This window comes from Rhipicephalus sanguineus, chromosome 2, assembly GCF_013339695.2.
Source record: "Rhipicephalus sanguineus isolate Rsan-2018 chromosome 2, BIME_Rsan_1.4, whole genome shotgun sequence".
Classification (NCBI taxonomy): domain Eukaryota; kingdom Metazoa; phylum Arthropoda; class Arachnida; order Ixodida; family Ixodidae; genus Rhipicephalus; species Rhipicephalus sanguineus.
The window spans coordinates 69,499,837-69,520,804 of NC_051177.1; the positions used below are offsets into that span (position 1 = coordinate 69,499,837).

Sequence of the window (20,968 nt, forward strand, 5' to 3'; positions counted from 1 at the left end):
GGTCTGTAAACAAACGTGATTTCTTGTGGCTAGGGGGCTATCCTTGCTTTTGGCTTCATTTTCGTTCCAGCTTGCAGTTACTATAATGCTCACTCATTATTTGCCAGCAAGCAACAACATGAACATGACAGTTTAAAATTAAATTTCTCTACAGTGACTTTTACATATGTTGCATTCCTTGGCGCCCAAAAAAAAAAAGAAAAAGCAGCAGCCTAGGTGTCAGTTGTTGTCCCTTTAACATCGTTCGCAATCACTTCACCGCTGAAATGCACACTCATAATAAATATTCAATCAAACTCTCGTTCCACATACATGATGTCCCATATGGCATAAATGTGAAATCTTAAAATTTTTAACAGCAATTCATGTACGCGCTGCAACACTTGGCACTTGGAAACGCAAGCCTTTAATCGCAGTAGACAAATGCACACCATAAAGTCTGTTCGTCTTTTTCACGTCATTCGCAACCCTTTTCCCTATTAAATCCATTTTTTTTAAGAGACGCCAATAAAATTGCACATCGAGGGACGCAACTATGTCAAACCTATTTGTCTTATGCGTGGGCCAGATAAAGCTGTCTTACAGCAGCATTAAGTAAGTAATAACATCCAACATCAACACCCTAGAGGAAATGGTACTTTAGAACAAGAACGGAAGAGCTAACATTCCCAAACGCCCAGTACGACTTTGGTGCTGTATAAACTTGGACTGCCCATTCTCTCTTAACATTTAACGTTCCCAAATTGGTGCTCAAACTGGCGGGTGCAAACTGGTGCTCAAAACATTTCGTTCCTCTCAATACTGTCTGCATACAAGACAATGCCGCAGCTAGAAAGGGTAAATGCATCGCAAGAGGCAAAGTACTGCCAAGTGTTTACATGCTTAACCACCACAGGCAACAGCAACACATTTCAGCGGACTTTATTGACAGACTGAAAGTAAGAACATTTGTGTCTAATTCGGTGGACGACAGGAGCACTGAGATTAAAGATGTTGTGTACATATCGTCTCAAAGAGTGCTTCCTTGAATCTACAGAAGCTTCAACACAAAATATCCACTCGTCTCTACTTTAACGAGAAAAACTACACACTGTTTACAACTAACATTGTCAGAAATGAAATGAAGGCCATGAAAACTATAGATACCCTTTCCCGAGGGACAAATAGCATTGACATTTTACGCAGTCACAGGAACTTGGGGGGGCAAAGGTAAGAAAAAACCAAGCTCTAGGATTGTTTGTTCCTTGCTTACATTTGACAATTAATGTGACACCGTTTTATGTACAGGAAAAATGTGTGGGTAAAGGTGCCAACACACAAAATTAAGTAGCACCTTGGACACAACAATCACACATAAATTCACTCACGAGATGTTTCTACAGGCTTTTATATAAACATAAGGAAGCTTTCTCCGCTTCAAAGGAAAACAACAAGAACAACTATTTTATACAACACAAGGTATGACTTCTACCTAGCTGCATGAACCTTTGCAACAATAATTAAAAAAAAGGTAATACAGCCAGATGGGAGGTGGTATTTAGCTGAAGTCCCTGTCTGGCATGGCCAGTGGTGCGACTAGGGTCCACAGGTAGAGTGCAGAGCACATCCAGGTTGATGTCATCTTGACCCACATGGAGGCATTGTTCTCAATCAAATTCTTGGGGTCATCACTTGGCCTGGAACACCATCACAACAGCTATAATCAATAACCCCACACCCTAGAAGCGCTTGAAATTTTGGTTTGTCAAACATGAATGACTTACAATGCTTCATTCAAATTAAGAAGCAGATGGCAACTGCTACATGGGCTAGCAAGTGACAAACCCTAAAAGTACCTTAAATAACATTACACACATTGTTTCGATTTTATTCTATTAAAAAAGGGTTATGCACAAATCAATGAAGTTGACTAAGTTAGTGAAATTGCTCAGTATCTGGATACCTTGGTTGTTTTTATTGTTTGTTTTTCTGTCATCGCCAAGCTTCTAATCTTTTGCCGAAGCAGCGTCATGTGTTGCATCATTCCACATATATTGACAGGCTGCTCCTACTGGAGTCTTCTGTGCAGTCTTACACAACACATCTACCCAGTGTTTTGGGTTAAAACTTGCCACAGAGGTGCGCCCTTTTTTCTGTAACTATTCACCTTCTTTGGCGAGTGCAACGTCATTACTGACACAACTGACGAATCAACGCTGCAACCTACAAATATCGTCCCACTCTCCACTACACCCCTTGTACAGTGCAGCATGGAAACCTATCCCATTATGGAAAGAAAACGCCACTTTTGCAACAAAAAAAGACACTCGCATCTCCTTTTAAAGCATATCAATTTCTAATAATATCTGGGGTTTCTATGCCAAAACCACAATATGATTACGAGGCACGCCGTAGTGGAGGGCTCCAGAAATTTTGATCATCCGGTGTTCTTTAACATGCAATGATATCGCACATTACACGGGCCTCTAGCATTTTCCCTCTATCAAAATGCGACCGTCACGGCCGGGATCGAACCTGCGACCTTTGGGTCAGCAGCCGAGCGCCATAACCGCTACACCACTGCGGCGGACAACGTATCAGTCTCAGTGTGCTTCTCTGTTTCACTGCCTGTTGGCCTCTTTGGCACCCGTATTTACTCAAATCTAACAAACTTTTTCTCGATAAAACGAGTCCGAAAATTGCCTGTGCGTTACGACAGAGTACGGAAGCGAAACCATGTTCGAGGCGTTGGCAACAGCCCCTTGTTAAAGGAGTCAGATGCAGTGTCATTGCCATCCCAAAATGGCAATGAAGCACAACTGGCACGCGATTGAGACAGATCCAAAAGTTACATTAAAGCCAGAAAAACTGGATCACAGAAGAAACTGCCCTGAGAAAAAAAACCATACCATTCTATGCAGCCAAATTGTGCTTGTATCTCCCTCTTTATCTCTTCTTTATTTCTGTACATCAACACGGCGGCATGGCATAGTTTTAATTTTAAAATCTGGTAACAATAATACATTCAGCTGCATTTTTATTTTCGGTGTGCACTAGGTTAAAGTAGATATGGAAATTCATCTTATCCCAACCTACCCTTTATTACTACAATAAAATTTTATCTTTCAACATCAAAAACCAGATACAACACAGGTAACAATAAGACAGTACACTTACTGGAACCAGTTGGTCAAGGTCATCATGACGTACAGTGAAGCCAGCGCAAACATGAAGTGGAAGAATGACCAGCTGTAGGCCACCCCGTCATCTTCATTGTCCCAAACCTTGGCCTCTGCATCACCTCCGGCACTGGCATCTGCAACAGCAGTGGTGTGGGCAGCAAAAAGAATGCTTGGAATGGGACAAGGTTTGTACAAGTGTGCACGTTTATACATCAGCCCATGTTTCACACAATAGGGAGCTTGCACGAACGGCGGCGACGCTATGCACTGTGGGTAGGCAGCCATTTTTTTGTCAGAGCCCACCGCGAAGTGCAGTGGCGCAGTCGTGTTTGCGAGCGTTGGCGTAGCTTGCAGGTGTGACGAAGAGCGAGCGCGACGCAAATTCAACTCCCAGGAGCGTCGTGCACGATGTCAGCTACACTGGAAGACTATACCGCAACACTGTGCCAAAAAGACCGCGAGCGGTACGAAGAAAAGACGAGACTCTGCGGGCTGCACCCATTCACGCTCCGTCGGATGACTGTGTAAGCGATGTGGACTTGTGGCCGCGCGTCGACATCTCCGATATTCACGAATTTCTCGTTTTGAGGACGAGTTTTATTACCGGGAAACAGCTGAAGTCGAGAAAGGCCCTCGAGGGCCACAGTTACGAGTGGCTGGGAGCCGTGGGCGAAGAAAGTCGCCGCCGACACCGTGATCGTCGTCACTCAAGTAAGACGTGTTAGTTATTTGACTTTTTCGTAGGTGCTGATGTTTATTTCTCTGCGCTGACTTGCGTCGGCTTTACGACAGATCCGCATTAACCCTTACTCACCAAGAGCTTTTGGAAAGGTGCCGTGAAATTTACGCTACACTTGGCGTAAATGATAAAGCTCAGAGGAGCATCGATGCAAGAACAAGGAAGCAAAACATGTGCGTAAAATGGTGCGCTTGACGAACTGGCCGAATCACAGCATTAGCACCTACGGAAAAGTGAAATAATTAACACGTCTTACTTGAGTGACGACGATCACGGTGTCGGTGGCGACTTTCTTCGCCCACCTGCAGCTCCCAGCCACTCGTAACTGTGGCCCTCGAGGGCCTTTCTCGACTTCAGCTGTTCCCCGGTAATAAAACTCGTATTCAAAACGAGAAATTCTTGAATATCGTAGGTGTCGACGTGCGGCCACAAGTCCACATCGCTTACACAGTCGTCCGACGGAGCGTGAATGCGTGCAGCCCGTAGAGTCTCGTCTTTTCTTCGTACCGGTCACGGTCTTTTTGGCACAGTGTTGCGGTGTAGTCCTCCAGTGTAGCTGACATCGTGCACGACACTCCTTAGAGTTAAATTTGCGTCGCGCTCGCTCTTGATCACACCTGCAAGCTGCGCCGACGCTCGCAAACACGACTGCGCCACTGCACTGCGCGGTCGGCTCTGACAAAAAAATGGCTGCCTACCCAGAGTGCATAGCGTCGCCGCCGTTCGTGCAAGCTCCCTATAGGGAGGTATGTGCACAACAAAACTCATCATTTTCACTTCAGATGCTAACAAGCAAACGTGGCATAGCAATGTAACAAAGGAACAGCAAGAGAGAGATAAGATGTGAAAGGCATCGAGGTTAATGGGACGATATACGTCCAGTTTGCCATACTACTCTCGAGAAAGGGTAAGGGGTGACAGAAAGGTGAAAAAAAAAAATAATGGGAGAAATAGTGAGGTTAAAATGTACAAACACATGACTGACAACTTGGTTGAACAAGGTTGCTTGCTTGTAGAAACACCAGTAAAAGTAATGTGTGGGAAACCTGCCACAGGACAAGCAATACATGAACTATCTTAACAAGTACAATGGTACAAAACTTCATGAAGGCATCTGCCGTATTTCCGCGTGTATAATGTGCCCTTGCATATAACCTGTACTTCCAAGTTGCAATCCATAAAAAAAATGTTGAAAATTCCTACTCTTAGCACGCTTCACCGCATGGCACTAGCGTACTGCGACAAAGTTGACTTGAAAGGCCATTCCACAGCGCAACTGAAATTGAGAAAACTAACTTTTGTGGATACGTCACTTCCTTTGCATGAAGAGAACGTCCTGCGGTGCCTAGAATGGCAGCTGAATGGTAGGTGTGCACTGCAGTACTACACAAAAGAATATCGCTTGTCTAGTTATGCGTTATATCAAGTTCCTCAGTGAGATGAACTATAAAACACCAAACCACAAACAGCAATGGCCCCATGCAAATGCTGCGGCAATGCTACTCTGATTAAAGGCAGAACCAAAGGTTCCCTCTTCGCTTTACATTGGTGGGCAGAGGAAAAGGTACAGGGGCTCTTCTGGAAGTACTGTTGGGATTCTCTAAAGAGAGAAAATTTTAGAACCGCTGTCCTTTATTATTTCCTTTTGGTGTTTCGGTTGGGGCTGTTTTTCAGGAGGTTTATTGCCGTGTCCGTACAATGGGGAGGATTGGTCAAAATTCAGGAGCCTCCCCAACAAATCGGGGGAGAGTTGGCAAGTATGCATCATCTTTCAGCCCGAGCCTTCCGAACACTTTATTAGCTACCAATTGCAGCGCGCTACTAAGCACTTGATGAGCAGTGTAACTGATAATGCTGCACATCCAAGCACACTTTCATCACTAGGAAAACGAGTATCCAACCACTCATCTCTCATAAAAGAATTTGTGCAAAATCAAGCACATTACCACCTTTTAAGCACAGTCTCGCACGGGAATGCAGTGCTCCCTCCTGTCACAACAAGGCAAAACGAAGAGAAAGACGAAGAAAGGAAGGCAGACAATTTATGCAAACAGTAAAATAAACGAGAGCATTACCTTCACTCCCCACAAGTGCGGTGGACTCTGTGAGAGTGTAGAAGAGATGAAGAGGACGAGAAAAAAGAGAACAGGCCATCAGTGAGGTGGCATGCAAACGTGCTATCTACCACTGATATTCTTGCCCCATTTTTCCGGTGAAAATTGAAAACAGCTGCCTCCCTTGCCCTCTTTCTCCCCACAAGACAGTGTGCATGACAGTAGAAAAACACGTGCAAAAGTACAGAAATATGTTGCTTTACACATCATAAATACGTTACCCCCTAGCACTGCATTCCAAACACAATAAGGCGATGTTTATCCTTACTAAGTTACTAAGCCTTAAAAGCCACTGATTACACAAAAAAATCTTTAAGAAGTTATGCTGAGCAAGTTTAGCTGTTTTAGCTACTAACTCCTGAGCCTGGAGTAAAACGTGGCACTGCAGTAGCCTGCAACCTACTTTCTCAATTATGACGATGCTACAGTCAGCACCACCATTATCGTAGGGCAACAGCCCAACAAATAATGTGCTGTTTTCACACTTCAATTACGGAAGCTCATTTCAAAAGTTTCAAAACACCAACTGAAAAGGCGATTAGTCTATGCTTTGGCCACCCTTTAACATGCGACTGCTGCAAAGTGGTGCAACAAACGCAGAATATGAAGTGCATCGGACAGCAAGGAAAGGGACATGTTTTGGTCTACAGATAAAAAGCTATTTCATATTTCTAATGATGGACAAAATGGAAATAAATCCCCATTTTGCGAAAGTATCTGCCCATTCCATCTTATTGCCATTTACCAGAATCAAAGAGACGGACTATCACGTACGGCGTTGGTAATGCAGAAATTTCAAAGCAGCACGCATGTTTTCAGATTGGCTTCTGGTCTGCATAATAACATCAGTCACTCACCTGTCAATTACATTTGTCAGCTGTGCATATGTAAGCTGAATTTCACCTCACGAGTCAATGATTTTCAAAGATGAGCTACAGGCTCAAAACAGTAGCGACTAAACTACAGCATTGAAGTGCTGAGTACAAATATTTATTATTTATTGTAACTTCCCATTAAAAATGAATTAGTTTTCGTCAACAAGGCATTCAACATGCCTTTAGCACTATAAAATTTTAACTGAAGTGATAATCGACTTCACCCATGAGAGAGAAAACAGAGAAAGGGTCAAGTGTCTGGAATAAGCAAACTTGAAAAAATCAGCGCGAAGACGACGGAGACACAAGATGGGAAGAACACAGTACAAGCACTCGATTAAGAGGCACGCACAATTAACAATTTCTTTCACGACACCTATAATTCCTGCGCACGCATTGTGTTGGTTTTTGTGCTTTTGGTTTTTGTTTCAATAAAGTTCAGTGTTTAGATAGCGCTTGTACTGTGTCCTTCTCATCTTGTGTCTCCATCGAGTTCGCACTGATTTTTCCAACTATGCATCGTTTCCAACTTGCCCACCTCTCTACCTTACTGAAATGAGCAAGTTTCTGTTAATCGGTTTGGCATTTTCCAAACCACAATGCAAGAACACATGGGACAGAAATAAAGACACTTACACAACGATGCTCACAGATGACCTTTCTGCCCATGTGTTCCTGATACGCGATTTCCTAAAACGTGACTAACGGCCATTCCTTGCTCAGAAGCTGTCTTCCTACATTCGGGAAGCTATGAATGGCCAGCAAAACAGGTGCTACTACTACATCTCACTTACTGGTCCCAGTCTCCTTGACAAGGATCTTCTCGGACATGGTAAGCTTGCCGACTTGGGAGTTGGACGAAGTGCGGATGCTTGAGTAGAGAACGCACACGAACCAAACCACGAGGCCGACAATGCTCTGCGTGTCAAACTTGCTTCCCTCTTGAGTTAAGCCTAGTGACGGCTTGCACTGTTTGCCTGAAACAGAGCGGGCAAGCCAGAACACATGCTCAGACGTCTGAAAGTTCGAGCTTAGAGCCCGAACTCGACAAACAACCTTGTTTGGATAAAAAAACAACACTTTAATCACTTGTTCAGCAGGCTAAAGACACACAACTCAAAGTTCACAGCACAATCATAAAGACGCTGCATGGCAGCTTGTGAAGCTTCTAGCTAATACGATATCTTGTGTTACAAAAGGACAGTTGAGCGGGATGAAGAAAACCTATTTTGAACATATATTCCCCTTGCCGATGTGCTGATTCATCACTTTTTTTTCCTCCACGACAGACAATATTGTGAATACTTAGAGGCTTGGAAACATTCAGGCGTCCCAATCTTTAGTAAAGTGCTCTGTCAAGCAAGTTCGTACTAATGTGAAACCAATGCGTGTAGCTGGGTACAAAGTCTGGACACCTGTGCAACATCTGAGCATACTGGGCACACAAAAGGCGGCACAAAACAGGCATGCCTAGAGTCACTGGAAAATTTCAGAGTACCGCAAAGGTAGGCTGCACGCGGGCAACATTGGGCGGCGGCGGCCATTTCCCTTCCGGACCGTTCGGCGCGTTGGTAGCGTGTGTTGCGAAGTGACCTATCTTTTCGCCTCGATGCCGTGTTACGCTCGGCGTAACTGCAATATATGTGTGTGTTTCTTCAAAAGGATATCAGAAGTGATTTCGGGTCATCGACAGTCATGAATCGACTGCGCGGTAAGCGGTGTAACTAATGAAACGTGCGGCGAATGTTGCCATGTGCTCGCGAACTCCCTTCGTGGCTTCATCGGTCTTTTTTCGTTTCACGGCCGGGTGTGTTCGCAAGGTCTGGAGCTGTAGACATAGTTGCATTAGCGTAATGAGCGTACGAGATACCATTTACTTCGGCACTTGGTGAATGTTGACTGTTTGCGCTAGCTTTACAGTCGGTGTTCAGGTTCACTTCATAGCGCATTCGAGAAAATTATCGAACATCGAGAACATTCAGCATTGCGTCCTTCGACTGATCACTGACGCACACCTTACTTGCACACCATGCTTGCTGTTCAGCTGGGTGTTATCTGTAATAGAAGTGGTGTGTGTACGGTAAGTGGAAGTTGTGCGTGAAGTATTTGCGTCGGTTCGGAACGCCAGCAGCCGAACGCACGGGCGAATTGGCGTGCGGTAGGTAAGGTGCATCTTTGCAAATACGTTATCATTTCCTAACAGATACGTAGAAAATAGGCCATCAAAAATGATTGACGTCACTACTCAGTTTCATTTCCTATTTTTTGTCTCCTTAATATTCCCAACGTTGCAGTGCATTTGCAAATATTTTGCTGTGTTCCAACAAAGTTTTTTTTTTTGTGGCGTTGCCAGCGCGTAAACAGTTTGGTTCGGTTTCTGCACTGCTTTTAATTTCAACTTTTTTTTCGTAATGCACTCTTGTTAAAACTTCCTCGGCGCAGTGCTTTATGTTATTTTATCAGAAATAGCACATCCCGAAAATTTTTAACGCGCATGCTACTGCAACACAGTATGTATATAGATCTAGGGCTCGCATGAAATCGATTCCCTCAATGCGTGGAAGGATAAGCCTTTTTTTTTTTTTTGCTGTGACCATTTCTCACCCACTAAACAGTATTGTAAGGGTACGTTCAGCGGAATGCAGCATTAGCAACATTTTTTTTTCTGAAAAAAATAAAATACGCTTAATAACATTGCCTTATACCAAGTTCATCAACAGATTTCCACCCTTCAGTTTCGCGCAATGGCAAATGATCATGCGACAATTGCCTTCAATGTATACAGTAAACAGTTATTATTTTAATAAGTCTTCGATTTCGCTCTCGTGCGTGACACGCTTAGAACTCGAAATGCATGCACAATCTGTTCAACAGATCAAGATATAAACAGCCGAGCAAATAGAAAGGTATGTAGTATGTAGTTTTCAATATCGCTGAACATAGCGAACCGAACAGGCGAAGTACCCTGTTGCATGAGAGCTTCTCCAGCAAAGTTTGTGTAGTTCACTGCAGAAAGGAGTGTTCTTCGAGGGGGGCAAATTCATTCCGCGGCCAACTATGCAGCCACGTACAACGACGCTCTTTGACGTTAATGTTTCCCACACGGAATGCAAAAATATACGAAATTCCCGGAGTAGCTGCAGCAACGTTCGGTTACTGGTGAGCTACTCTTTGGCATCTGCATGACGCGTTTAAAAAAGCGACGTAGTACTTCTAGGGACCGTGGTACTGCTAAATGTCCGGCCGTACTCTGCATTCAACGCGCCTGCACCCAAAGCGCCTGGAAGGGATATGGCGGCGAGAGGTCACGTGATGCGAGTAAGCCAATCGCGGCGGCGGCGGCGCGCGGAAAACAGATGCGATACTCTGAAATTTTTCTAGTGACTCTAGGCATGCCAAAACAAGCATTCAATAAGTGTTCCCAAGAGCTAAAGGTGGCAATGATGTATCCAAGCTTGACAATTTTTAAGCTTATTTTTCGCTACCCATTACACTATGGGATAAGCTACTCACTCGTGGAGTTGTTCATGGCGGACCAGGTGAGATACATTATGTAAAGAGTGACGGCCGATGACTGGAGCAAACCGGACGAGGGCTGGACTGCAAGAAGAGAAAGGTAAAACAACTTATCTTGGTTGCTCAAAACTAAGCCCCCATTTTCTTCTTTGCGAGAAGAAACTTCTGAGCTTCGCTCATGGGCACGTGTAATGAACTATGCGCTACAAGAAAGCATAGGGGAACTGTGGTCATGTACAACTTTTGAAAAAAACTACGATACGACACTCTGTCATCTGAAAACAATTGGTTAAACTCTTTTAACCCAAATGCTACTGAAACATGGCAAGCGGAAGCACGTCATGTTTTTCAATGTCTGTCAGATGCCACAAATTTTGAAGCGCAGTTTCTTGTATCTGGCCCATTCTGGTAGACAAAATGTCCCTCAACTTTCCAAGTTCTCTTTGGTTTGCCATGGAACTTCTCTAAAAGGATAAGCAAGAAAATAGAAACAAGCAAACACTTTCGATATCACAGCAAATGCTGGTAGACTCTCGATAATTCAAACAAATCTTAAATTTTTGGTTGGCCCACTATGTTTTCAATGTGTTTTAAAGCTGCTTAATTCAAACTGCCTCACTGCACAAATTCGGTTAATTCATACTTTTTGCTTGTCCACGTCTGGAAATATCTGCTGCCTTTGTTGCTTCTAGCTGAACATTCACGTTTTTCTGTTACTAACAGGCGCAAATAAAGCTAATTGCCTGCCTACAAATAGGCCAAACTAGCTGAACCTTGCGCACCAATAATGTCGTGCTGAGCGAGAGGAAAAAAAAACTGTACGGTCTGGCTTTGATGTATCGCATGCCAAACGTTTCTTAAAGTCACTTTCTCTGCATTATGCCATGCGAGAAAGTGTCCTAAGAATTAGAAGGGGCTAGCAACTGTCCTGGGACGCAACACATTTCGTCCCTTAGTTACACACCCATGCATGCCTTGAATAATAACAAGTACCAGTATTATCGCTGATGTCTAAAAATTTTACTGGCAATCATGCAGAGGAGTCTATGATGTTGCTGCGGCACTGAGAAACAATAAACATTGCAGTGTTAGTTGGTATGTTGCCCTGAGTCATATTTATGAGAACTTCTGATAATTCAAACAAAATTCTGAGGTCCCCTCAAGTTTGAATTATCGAGAATCTAGTGTATTAAATGTTGAAGGCTGCACTTTTGTTTTTAAACTCTTTCTTACTTAGCAAACCTCCCATCTTAGTAAGTGTAGTCACGTTGTTAATACAAGAGCACTGTAGAGTAACACTGCGTAAGTTATTTTTTGTACTAGTTAGTACTAGTTTGTACTAGTAGACTGAGAATATATATATAATGCTTTATATGGCTCACATACTAAACAAGGAAAGCCGCACAATAAAGCTTCTAAGAACTTGGTGGCACAACATAACTTCTACATCATGAGTGTGCTTAGATAGCTGAGTGATAAATCTTGCAGCCAATTTAGCGATACAAAACAGATGCATACCTTCCTGAACTTTAGGCAGGACTGACACCACTGAGAGGATGACGCAGATGATCAGGTTGATGCTAATGAAGAACTTCTGCAGTGTACAGCCTTCACCCTGTGTAACATAAAACCACACAAAAGTCTATGAATATGTGCTGAAGGAGCAGTACCAGACACAAAGAGAGAAGTTTTGCAAAAGTTCTACAATATTCTATGCCTCGCAGTCTAACAAGTGCAGCATCCTAGGGCAACCCTTCTGCACACAAAAACTTGGAAAAACAATCACACCCTCACTCACAACCAGTTACACTGCAAGAAGGGCGAATAGCAAATGCAAGAGCAGGCCCAAGCCGTAAAACTTGTCTGCAGTTGGTAACCCTAATGCACTACAGATGTAGGGACGGCAGCAAGTAGTGTCACCTTCGTGCCAGAGGTGTTTGCCAGTTATCCTACCCTAACCCCTTTACACTCTCTATCAGCAATGAGACAATGTGACGGTTTGGCTGTCACTCAGCTGCCACTGTGCCTTGAATGGTTCAGTAGGCAGCCTTCATTGGACCAATGTGACGGGAGTCTAGCCCTCAACCTTTCAGTCACACACGGTGTGGTTGCGAGAGTGAGTGCAAAACAAAACAAAAAGAAAGATCTCTCTGAGAAATCTCCTTTGCACTCACCCCTGTCTATCCCACAGCACCCCAAACTCGGGTAGATATCTCTTACATTTGGTAGTGGTTCTTTTTCAATGGTCTCCTAAACTGCAATGTACACATCGCTGCAGCTACCCCTAAGGTATTGCTGCTCAAACTTTGGAGAGGTAACCATGGCTGAGGTCCCGATTTTCAAAGGCTGACGGTGAAAAATTCATAAATAGCAGAGGGCCCTTATATTAAAATATTTTAAACCTTATTGTTGAAACAAAGTATGCATAATTAGGATAACACGTGGGCACAAACACCAGCCTTTCACCGTAATTATATTTGGCCTTGATTATGACGACTTCGTACTTGCAGAGCCCCACACATTCACTAAATATCTGTAAACCTGCTAACACACACCACCGTTTAAGCCAAAAAAATTTGAGACCCATGTAAGTACTTCACTAGAGAGGTCAGTGAACCCAACTTTGGTGTGTGTTTCAATACACCATCGATGTATACAACATGCACTTCAACAATGGCTCTACTCTTGCCTGGGTGTAGAAGATGTAGAACAAGACAACCGCTGCAATGGCCAGGGCATAGTGAAGGAGGGTGAACGTCAGCAGAGCTGCAAAGAGGACAGTTCACAGATGACACAGGATAAAATGGGAACAATCACAGCTGCACGGCTCATGTAAACAGGGCAAAGCAAAAAACACACAATACACATTAGCACAAACACACAGGATGGTACAGCAGCCTGCAATTATGTTTGCCAGCATATTTCACGCACGTTGCTTTGAGCTAAAGACACAAGTTTCGGCAAGCACCAAGTGATGCGTATCTAATTTTTAACACCCACGTGCTCTGCTATAAAGAACTACCCTATTTTCCGGAGTATAAGTGCACCTTTGTACAGGACTCGCCCCTCTACTTTTTATTACTTTCATGGGAAAAAGTGGCATATGAGATGGGATTACATATGCTTGTACATTCATCCCAGTAAACTTTACTCATGCATGACATGAAATTTCCATGCTCATAGTTCTCGCTAGCTGCGCAATTTGAGCAGTACAAAACTTATACTAACTAGCACTCTCCTAAGCAGTAAAAACTCAACATTTATTGCAGTTCACTCGAAGCCACTGAAATCCTCATTCTTGGATGCACTGTCAAAAGTTCTACAGCTCCGACTGACAGCATTGTTCAGTTGTCATCACTGACCTCTAAATCACTTGTAGATGATTTTCCAGGTACCTTGAAACACACTGCTGGCACCTCGTTGTTGTCGGCAGTGCCTTAACAGTGCTAACATGCAGCAATAAAACATTATGGTGCTTCTTATTTAATATGTCAGTCCCATGGGTTTAATGTTTCATGTAGGAAAAAATTTAACCATAATAGCAAAACAGCATGCGTGATGATGGTGGCCTTCACTACGGCCACAACCTATGCAGCCACTACATTGGTTAAACAGCAAGGAGCTGCGATCTGAAGTCAATGCTGCTCCACCATTGGAACAAGGCTAGATTTCTTTCAGAACACTGCCATGCACGGTTTTATGTACTAGTGAAAGAAAGAAAATGTACAGGCTGTTTCCCACTTAGGCGAAAACTTGGAGCACGTTGCAAAGCGCTCAGAGTTTTCCACCTAAGTGTGAAAAAGCCTGTACATAATGGCTGTGCAAGCATGCGTGACTTTTGCATATGTAAGACACATTGTTGTAAAAGATGCACTGGCAAAAATGTTCAAAAAGGCTCGAGCTATACGCTGGAAAATACGGTACTTCTGCAAGCAATTGTAATTGGCGTGGGGTCTTCGCACAAACCTTGGCAAGTCCTGGTTCAAATGTTACATGGAAAATTTGTAAGAAAACATTGTGAAGACTGAAGGAATTGCTTTCTCAGCACAGACGTGAGATATACAGTAATTCAGTGCGTTATGTGATATTTGCTCAGAGGGAACCTGATGTCTGAAGACACACTTTCTTAAGCTCAACCAATGCTAGAATAGGGCACTGTTTCGCTCGCCTGGTCTTTAAACATCCATCTAATCTTGACCAGATTAGAGAGAAAACACCTCCTTAAATAAAATTTTAAGACGATGCTATCGGTAAACTCACCGCAGTACCAGCCCTTGGACTGACTCTCTTCAAACTTCTCGACCCAGCTGTTTGCCCAGCTGTGGGCAAAGTCAATGATCAGGATCAGCTGAATCAGGATGAACAGGAACCCTCCAATCATGCCGAAGTACATCCAAACTAGAAACAAGGAGAAATACATATCCAGTTACATAAAGCACAAATAAAATGGCTCAAGCCATGGCAAGATCACCTACTTTACATGCTGAGAATCCACCACCAACAAAGCAGCTCACAGAAAAGTCAAGACTAGACATTCCCATTATCATCTCTACATTATGCTTCGGTCCAATTTCTGCCAATGAGTATGTTTTGTATTAAGGTTAATTAAAGCCAACCAGTCAAATTACAGTAACGAAAAATTCAGTTAAGAGCAGCAGCCCCATGAGTGGCCACAGTAACCAAAAACTGTATTAACATAAAAGCTGCGTGTCACCAACAGCAAATGCATTTGGTAACTGTAAACTGTTACACGCTAAAACAGGCTCTTCATCTACTAGTGAGAAACACTTCCCAATTTTGTGAAATGATTGAAAAAAATATTTTTGCAACATTATTTAGTTGAGTCTGACATTAAAGAAATCTCATTTCATTTAACAACTTGAAAGTTAAGAAACAGTGTTACTATACAATGTTTTAGAAAAGACTTTTAAAACACCGAAGAGAGGCCCCACGTACAAGCCACCACAGGCGCACAAGTTGAGAAAAACAACAGTAAACCGTAATAAATTTTTTAATACAGAGAACGGCATGCATGAAAAGTATGTACCTTGGCCAAATGATGCTCCGTTTGGTATGAAGAATGCACCTACCATGGCACCGATTAACACCAAATATTTTAAGGCCCAGAATCTGCAGACAGGAGAAGGACAGAAAAAGATCAGCCATTTGAATTTTGCAAGACAAAGGCTCAAATGCGAAAGATGTTCCCACTTCACTTTCACAAGCAGAGATTGACATAGCTCACATAGCCGGGAATGTGTATCGTACGTGCGAGAATGACAGCACCACAAACAGCAAGGATTCAAACCAGTCATAAAATTGTCATTAAACGGTGACAAGCTTATCCTGAATCAACAGTTATGATAGCAAGAGCCAACCAAAAGAGCCCAAACAACACCATTAGGCAGTTCTTACCTGCCCATTACCAGCACTAGTAAAAATTACTATTTGAGCTACTCGAACAAAAAACTGATATTTACATGAATGCAGTTCCACATAAGGAACACGCGGGGCAAGAAGCAAAAGCATGGTAGTATTTTAGCCAACATAAAGTTTAACAGAAAGCTAACAAGCACACAAAATGTCATTCACGCTTCGAGTGCTCAGTGTTCGACTTCCACGTAATGACAGCCATCAAACAAGTGCACCACGGCCAGCGTACAGCCGTGTCACAAGTCCTGGTAATTCTTCAAGGCTGGAACTGAAATCAGTTCCAGCCTTGAAGAAGACAAGTCCACTTGTCGAAAACGTTGGCTCGAGCACCCACCCCTGTTTACGGATTTTTTCATCTTTGTAGCATAGGGTGGCATAATGTGACGCGAAACCAATCACTGCAACACCACTTTTTAAAAATTCACTAAAGGCATCGCAGTAATGTACTAGCACATGCCTAAAAATGCTGAAGAAGAAAGCAGACATATAGAGGATTCAGAAAACAACAGACAAAGGTGGACTGAGGGATCAAAAAGGAGGAAGAAGGAACTGGAAGAACACTTCATACACACTACGTGCAGTTTCTCACATGACACCAATCCATACCCATTTTGTATGCCGCTTCTTGGATCTTTGGACGTCTTCACACCAATCATCATCATTGAGAAGGCGATGAAAAACAGTGTCAACGCAAACAGCAGCCTGTACACTGCTAAGTACCCAACTGCACTCTTGCAGACATCGGTGCTCTCACAGAGTCGGGGGACCTGTGTGGAGGAGAGTGAGGCCAGCCATATGTATATGCCCATAGTCATTGCCCATAGTCAAAATTGAGCAAACAAATATTTTTGTTCACGAATAGGAGATTTATGCCCTCAACAAAACGTACAAAATATTTATTTACTGTCAGGTAAGTGCAACACAGTTTTGCAGCTGCTTTTTGCACAGAGTCTTTTTCTCGTGGCACTAAGCTCAAGTTGCGTATTTGCAATTATGGGTAATAGTATGGTCACTGCTACCTAACTACTTTTAGCACGAATGGTGGAATGGCGGGATTTTTGCAATAATTTGAAGAAAAAGAAAGCGTCATAACTTAGGCTATCCGCCGCTCCGGGGCCTCTCCCTTACAGAGTACACGTCCGCTCAGATTAAGTAGTCCTTACGTAGTAATATTAAGGGCAAGCAATGTGTAGGCTATAGCACATGTTTCGGCACACACCTGCTTCATTTGCTATAAATGGCTCCAGTCTTCACCTTAAAGAAGTAGCAATTTTAAAGCAGATCGAAGAAGCGTCCTACATGTAGGACACTGGGCATATATGGGTTAAAGCAGCGAATGCAGTAGACATTCATACATATTACTGTACAGGCTAAGTGTACACTTTATGCAGGCTTGCAAAGCTGAGCAGAACAGCTTGAAAAATATGTCTGTGCACCGAACTCCACTAGTCCATGCACCAAAAAGTTCGCACTTTTAAGGAGAACACCTAAGCCGCATTCACACTAATGTAACTTAACCGCATCATCAACTTTGTTGGAAGAAGTGCAACCCATTGCAATAAACTATCCGACAAGGCCCTCACGTCAAAAAATCTAGCTGTGATCAGAGTACCAAAATGCTACTTGGTTGTAGTTAAGTATAGTTAAGCCACTGTCAACTGTGACACCTTATATGAATGAAAGAGGGACTAATTTCACATAAGTGCTCCCTTTAACAGGAGGAACAAACAGAACAGCTAGCATTCAGTAGAGAGTCACAAGCTATGTACACAAAACTGCCGGGTAGCATGCAACTAAAAAAAAGCTGAATATCCCTACAAACCATGCATGCAAACTGAAATTGATCAAGCGTGAAGTGCTCCAAAAGGTCCAGCCAAATGTGGCCAGAGCACTCGATTTCAATTATCCGAATGTAATGCGTGATGTCACAGCACTCTCAAGTGCTCACAAGAGATCAGCCAAATGTACCATTACAGTCCTTGATGTAGAAGTAAAGACAATGCAGGCAAAACAGTAAAACAAACTAACTTACCTTTTCCAGTAGTTCCTCAATGCGTGGGCTCAACATGATGCAGGCCACGATGGTGGTAAGCAGCAGCATCAGTGCGTACATGATGCGCGTAGATGTTGAGTTGCGGCAGCTCGGACATGCCGAGCAGCACAGGCTGCATGCTGCTGAGCCACAGCAACATGCCAGCTGTACAGTGACAATGAGAATCCACCATTAGTCTACACCCACGTATAGACAGATGAAAGGGTAAATGAACAGAACCAGACACTCCATCAAACTTTGACTTCTGTACACCTAGCACCAACGAATGCTGCATATTGCAACAAATGCTTTTGAAATTGAGAAGCGTGCAAACTTGAGCTTGTTGGTACACATTCATAGTAAAAAACAGCGCGAAAACACAAGGACGAGACAGATGAAACGGGACCAGCGCAGTTTGCATTTTAGGAGTCTAACAAACTCCGACTGTTGACCGAATGATTTTGTGTCTAGTGACAATGTGTTTACTCGGGCCATAATACCAGCATGTGCTTATGGGAGCAAATACAACAAAGTTTTGCAAGCCAGATAGAATGGCATTTCTTTATAATCTGTTATCAAAGGCTAAAGCTGAAAGATACACCCCTGAGCAAAAGTATACAGACCATGGGAGCATGTACCGAAATTGCTGTCTGCTGTCGAGATCACTGCTCTGACAAATGCACACCCTGAGCAATGCTCTCCACAGCAGACAGCTCTCCATTACTCGGCAATTTTGGTACACGCTTCCATGTTCCATCTACTTCTTCTCACGGGTATACAGTGAAGCTAGTTTACTGCCATTTTGGCATGAAGCCCACAAGCACAAGGGGTTCACATGCAGCCTCTGTTACTATGGTGCATGCAAATAATAAGTTTTGCGACATTATGTGGCAGAAGCATCATCTAGTAATGATGTGTGCTGTAGTTGAGAAATCGTGAATAATTTTAACCGCTCATGGTTCGTGCTCCAAAATCTATGTACACAAATGTGCTTGCATTTCGCTACAATCAAAATGCAGCCAGCATGGCCAGGATCGATACCATGACTTTGAGCTCAGTGAGAGACCCAAGTCTTTGTTAGTGACATGCTCTTGGAGTGTTGATCACAAGGCAGAAGTAATAACAGTAAAAAAATAATAGACAAAATAAGTGAAGTGGATTTGCCTTGGTAGTTTCCCAGAAAACGATGAAGTTTGAAAATTTTAAACCTTTATTCAAAAGAACGCATGCCCTCCCAACACAGTGTAGAAAGCAAAAAGGGTGTGAAGTCATGTAAAAGCTAATGCCTGTGTAACAATTTAATTAGAGTATATTAGAAGGATGCAGTCACTGCTTCTAATATAATGCCATTCACCAATGGTTGGTCATAGCAACGTTTTACATCACTGCGTTTTACAGCACCACCACGGACAAAGCTAGAAAGCAGCCGATGTAGGAGATAAGCAACGCAGCAAACACACAATGTTTATTGCAGGGACGTGTACGAGCCCTGCATCCCTCTCACTGTCTGATAATGAAGCAGATTTCTTTGTCATTGGTGTCACCTTTTCCGTACCACGTCTCATTGCTGTACGCACTGCAATCTGTGTAAGTGAAGATGCCTCAAAATAAACAACAAAGTTCCTGCCACATGTCGCACTGTATCGTTAGCTTTTTACTGCTACTATTTCACAGGATGTCTAAATCAGAAGATTAACTGAACAGCAAGTACAAGTGGCAGTGTCCGGTATTGCTAAACTCTTCCTAGATAAGAACCAGCAGCGCGCAATTCATCGCACCAACATGACCAATGTCCAAAATCTGGAGCACCTTCGTCACAACTGCGCTGGTGAAATGTCAAACAGCAGTAGGCATGTGCTGCTACGGGCATCGCACCAGCACACGAGTGACATACCGGCGTTATCAACTTTTATTACTACTGCCTTGCAGTACCAAAATTCGGTTGGGGCTCATCATTTGAGCAGTTTTGGAATCACTTTTCTGACTACACATACAGAGACAAAGCGCTCCCCGATTGCAACACACTTCCTTCGTAAGGACGCGAGCCGATGCTTTGTACCCGTAAAACGAACTCATAAAGCGAGCAATGCTGAATTTAACACGCTTTCCAGAATTTCAACTCAGTTTAATTGATTGCCGCGCGAGTTGGTATATAAATCCTTTGAATGGAAAAGAAGACAATTGACGCGAACACTTTCTTGTGCAAGCGTCTGTTTGCCGGGGTTCCTGCTCGTTTCACCAACGCCTGGCGCTGGTTTTACAAAAGGGAACGCTACTCGACGCTTTTACAAGTTTACAATGAAAGGGATTCATCTCTCATATTCTATAAATTCTCGAACATATACCGAAATGACTACGCAAGGAACGCGAGCGATTAGGCAGACAGACGAAGAATATGTTTTAATAAAAACCGTGATATGCGTGCCTGGTAATCTTTCAAAGTTACGGTGTAATCCATAAATGCGTCACAACGAACAGCACTTCTGGGTCTTGATGGTTATCTACATGGTCCCAATTGCCGATTTAGGGATGTGAAGTGATTGCAAAACGCAAACTATGATTAGTGAGCAGCTTTTACTGTTATAAATAATACGCTAATGCTGCTAACTTAGCACCCACCTACACCCCAGTTCTTACATCCCTTACCGAAACTTTGAGCACCAGACGCAGTCTCAACTGCCTATGACAAACGACAACGCTTGCACGTAGCCAGAAAGCAAGCATGCTTAATCAAGCATCCAGAAGCTTCAATGTCGAAGTAACATGCACGTAAGCAGATACATTGGGTGCAAATGAAAATAGCTCGCGACAAGCTAGTTGTCAAGCCCACAAGCACATCTTTGGGGCGCATGCCTAACATGGCCCAGCGTCTGTCAACACAGGTGAGTGCTAATAACTCGAATTTTATGCAAGTATACTTACCGAACCGACTGAGAAAAGGCTCATAAGTCCTCCCATGATCAAATGTGAGTAGTTTGACGAAATCACTTGCAACAGAAACTACTTTCACACGAGCAACTGCTGGATGCGTCAGCTGCACAGCAACAACACAACGTCACATGACTGTGGGACGATTCAGAAACAGCCTTGAAAGTCGA

General features: G+C 43.3%; 1 protein-coding gene across 2 annotated transcripts; it reads right to left on the bottom strand.

Annotated features, from left to right (window-relative positions):
* Nucleotides 1-930: 930 nt before the first annotated feature.
* LOC119383143 (probable serine incorporator) lies at nucleotides 931-20,954 on the bottom strand. 2 transcript variants are annotated; one of them, XM_037651157.2, is made up of 12 exons: nucleotides 20,793-20,954; nucleotides 17,871-18,035; nucleotides 16,445-16,605; nucleotides 15,453-15,535; nucleotides 14,666-14,803; nucleotides 13,095-13,171; nucleotides 11,924-12,020; nucleotides 10,403-10,489; nucleotides 7,684-7,866; nucleotides 5,976-6,002; nucleotides 3,157-3,295; nucleotides 931-1,676 (listed from the first exon to the last, which is right to left on the bottom strand). In XM_037651157.2, the coding sequence occupies exons 1-12, from the start codon at nucleotides 20,826-20,828 to the stop codon at nucleotides 1,538-1,540; spliced, it is 1,332 nt and encodes a 443-aa protein (XP_037507085.1). In that variant the 5' UTR covers nucleotides 20,829-20,954; the 3' UTR covers nucleotides 931-1,537. The 2 variants fall into 2 exon arrangements, with proteins under 2 accessions (XP_037507085.1, XP_037507086.1); XM_037651158.2 differs by lacking the exon at nucleotides 5,976-6,002 and having other exon boundaries at nucleotides 20,793-20,909.
* Nucleotides 20,955-20,968: the final 14 nt, after the last annotated feature.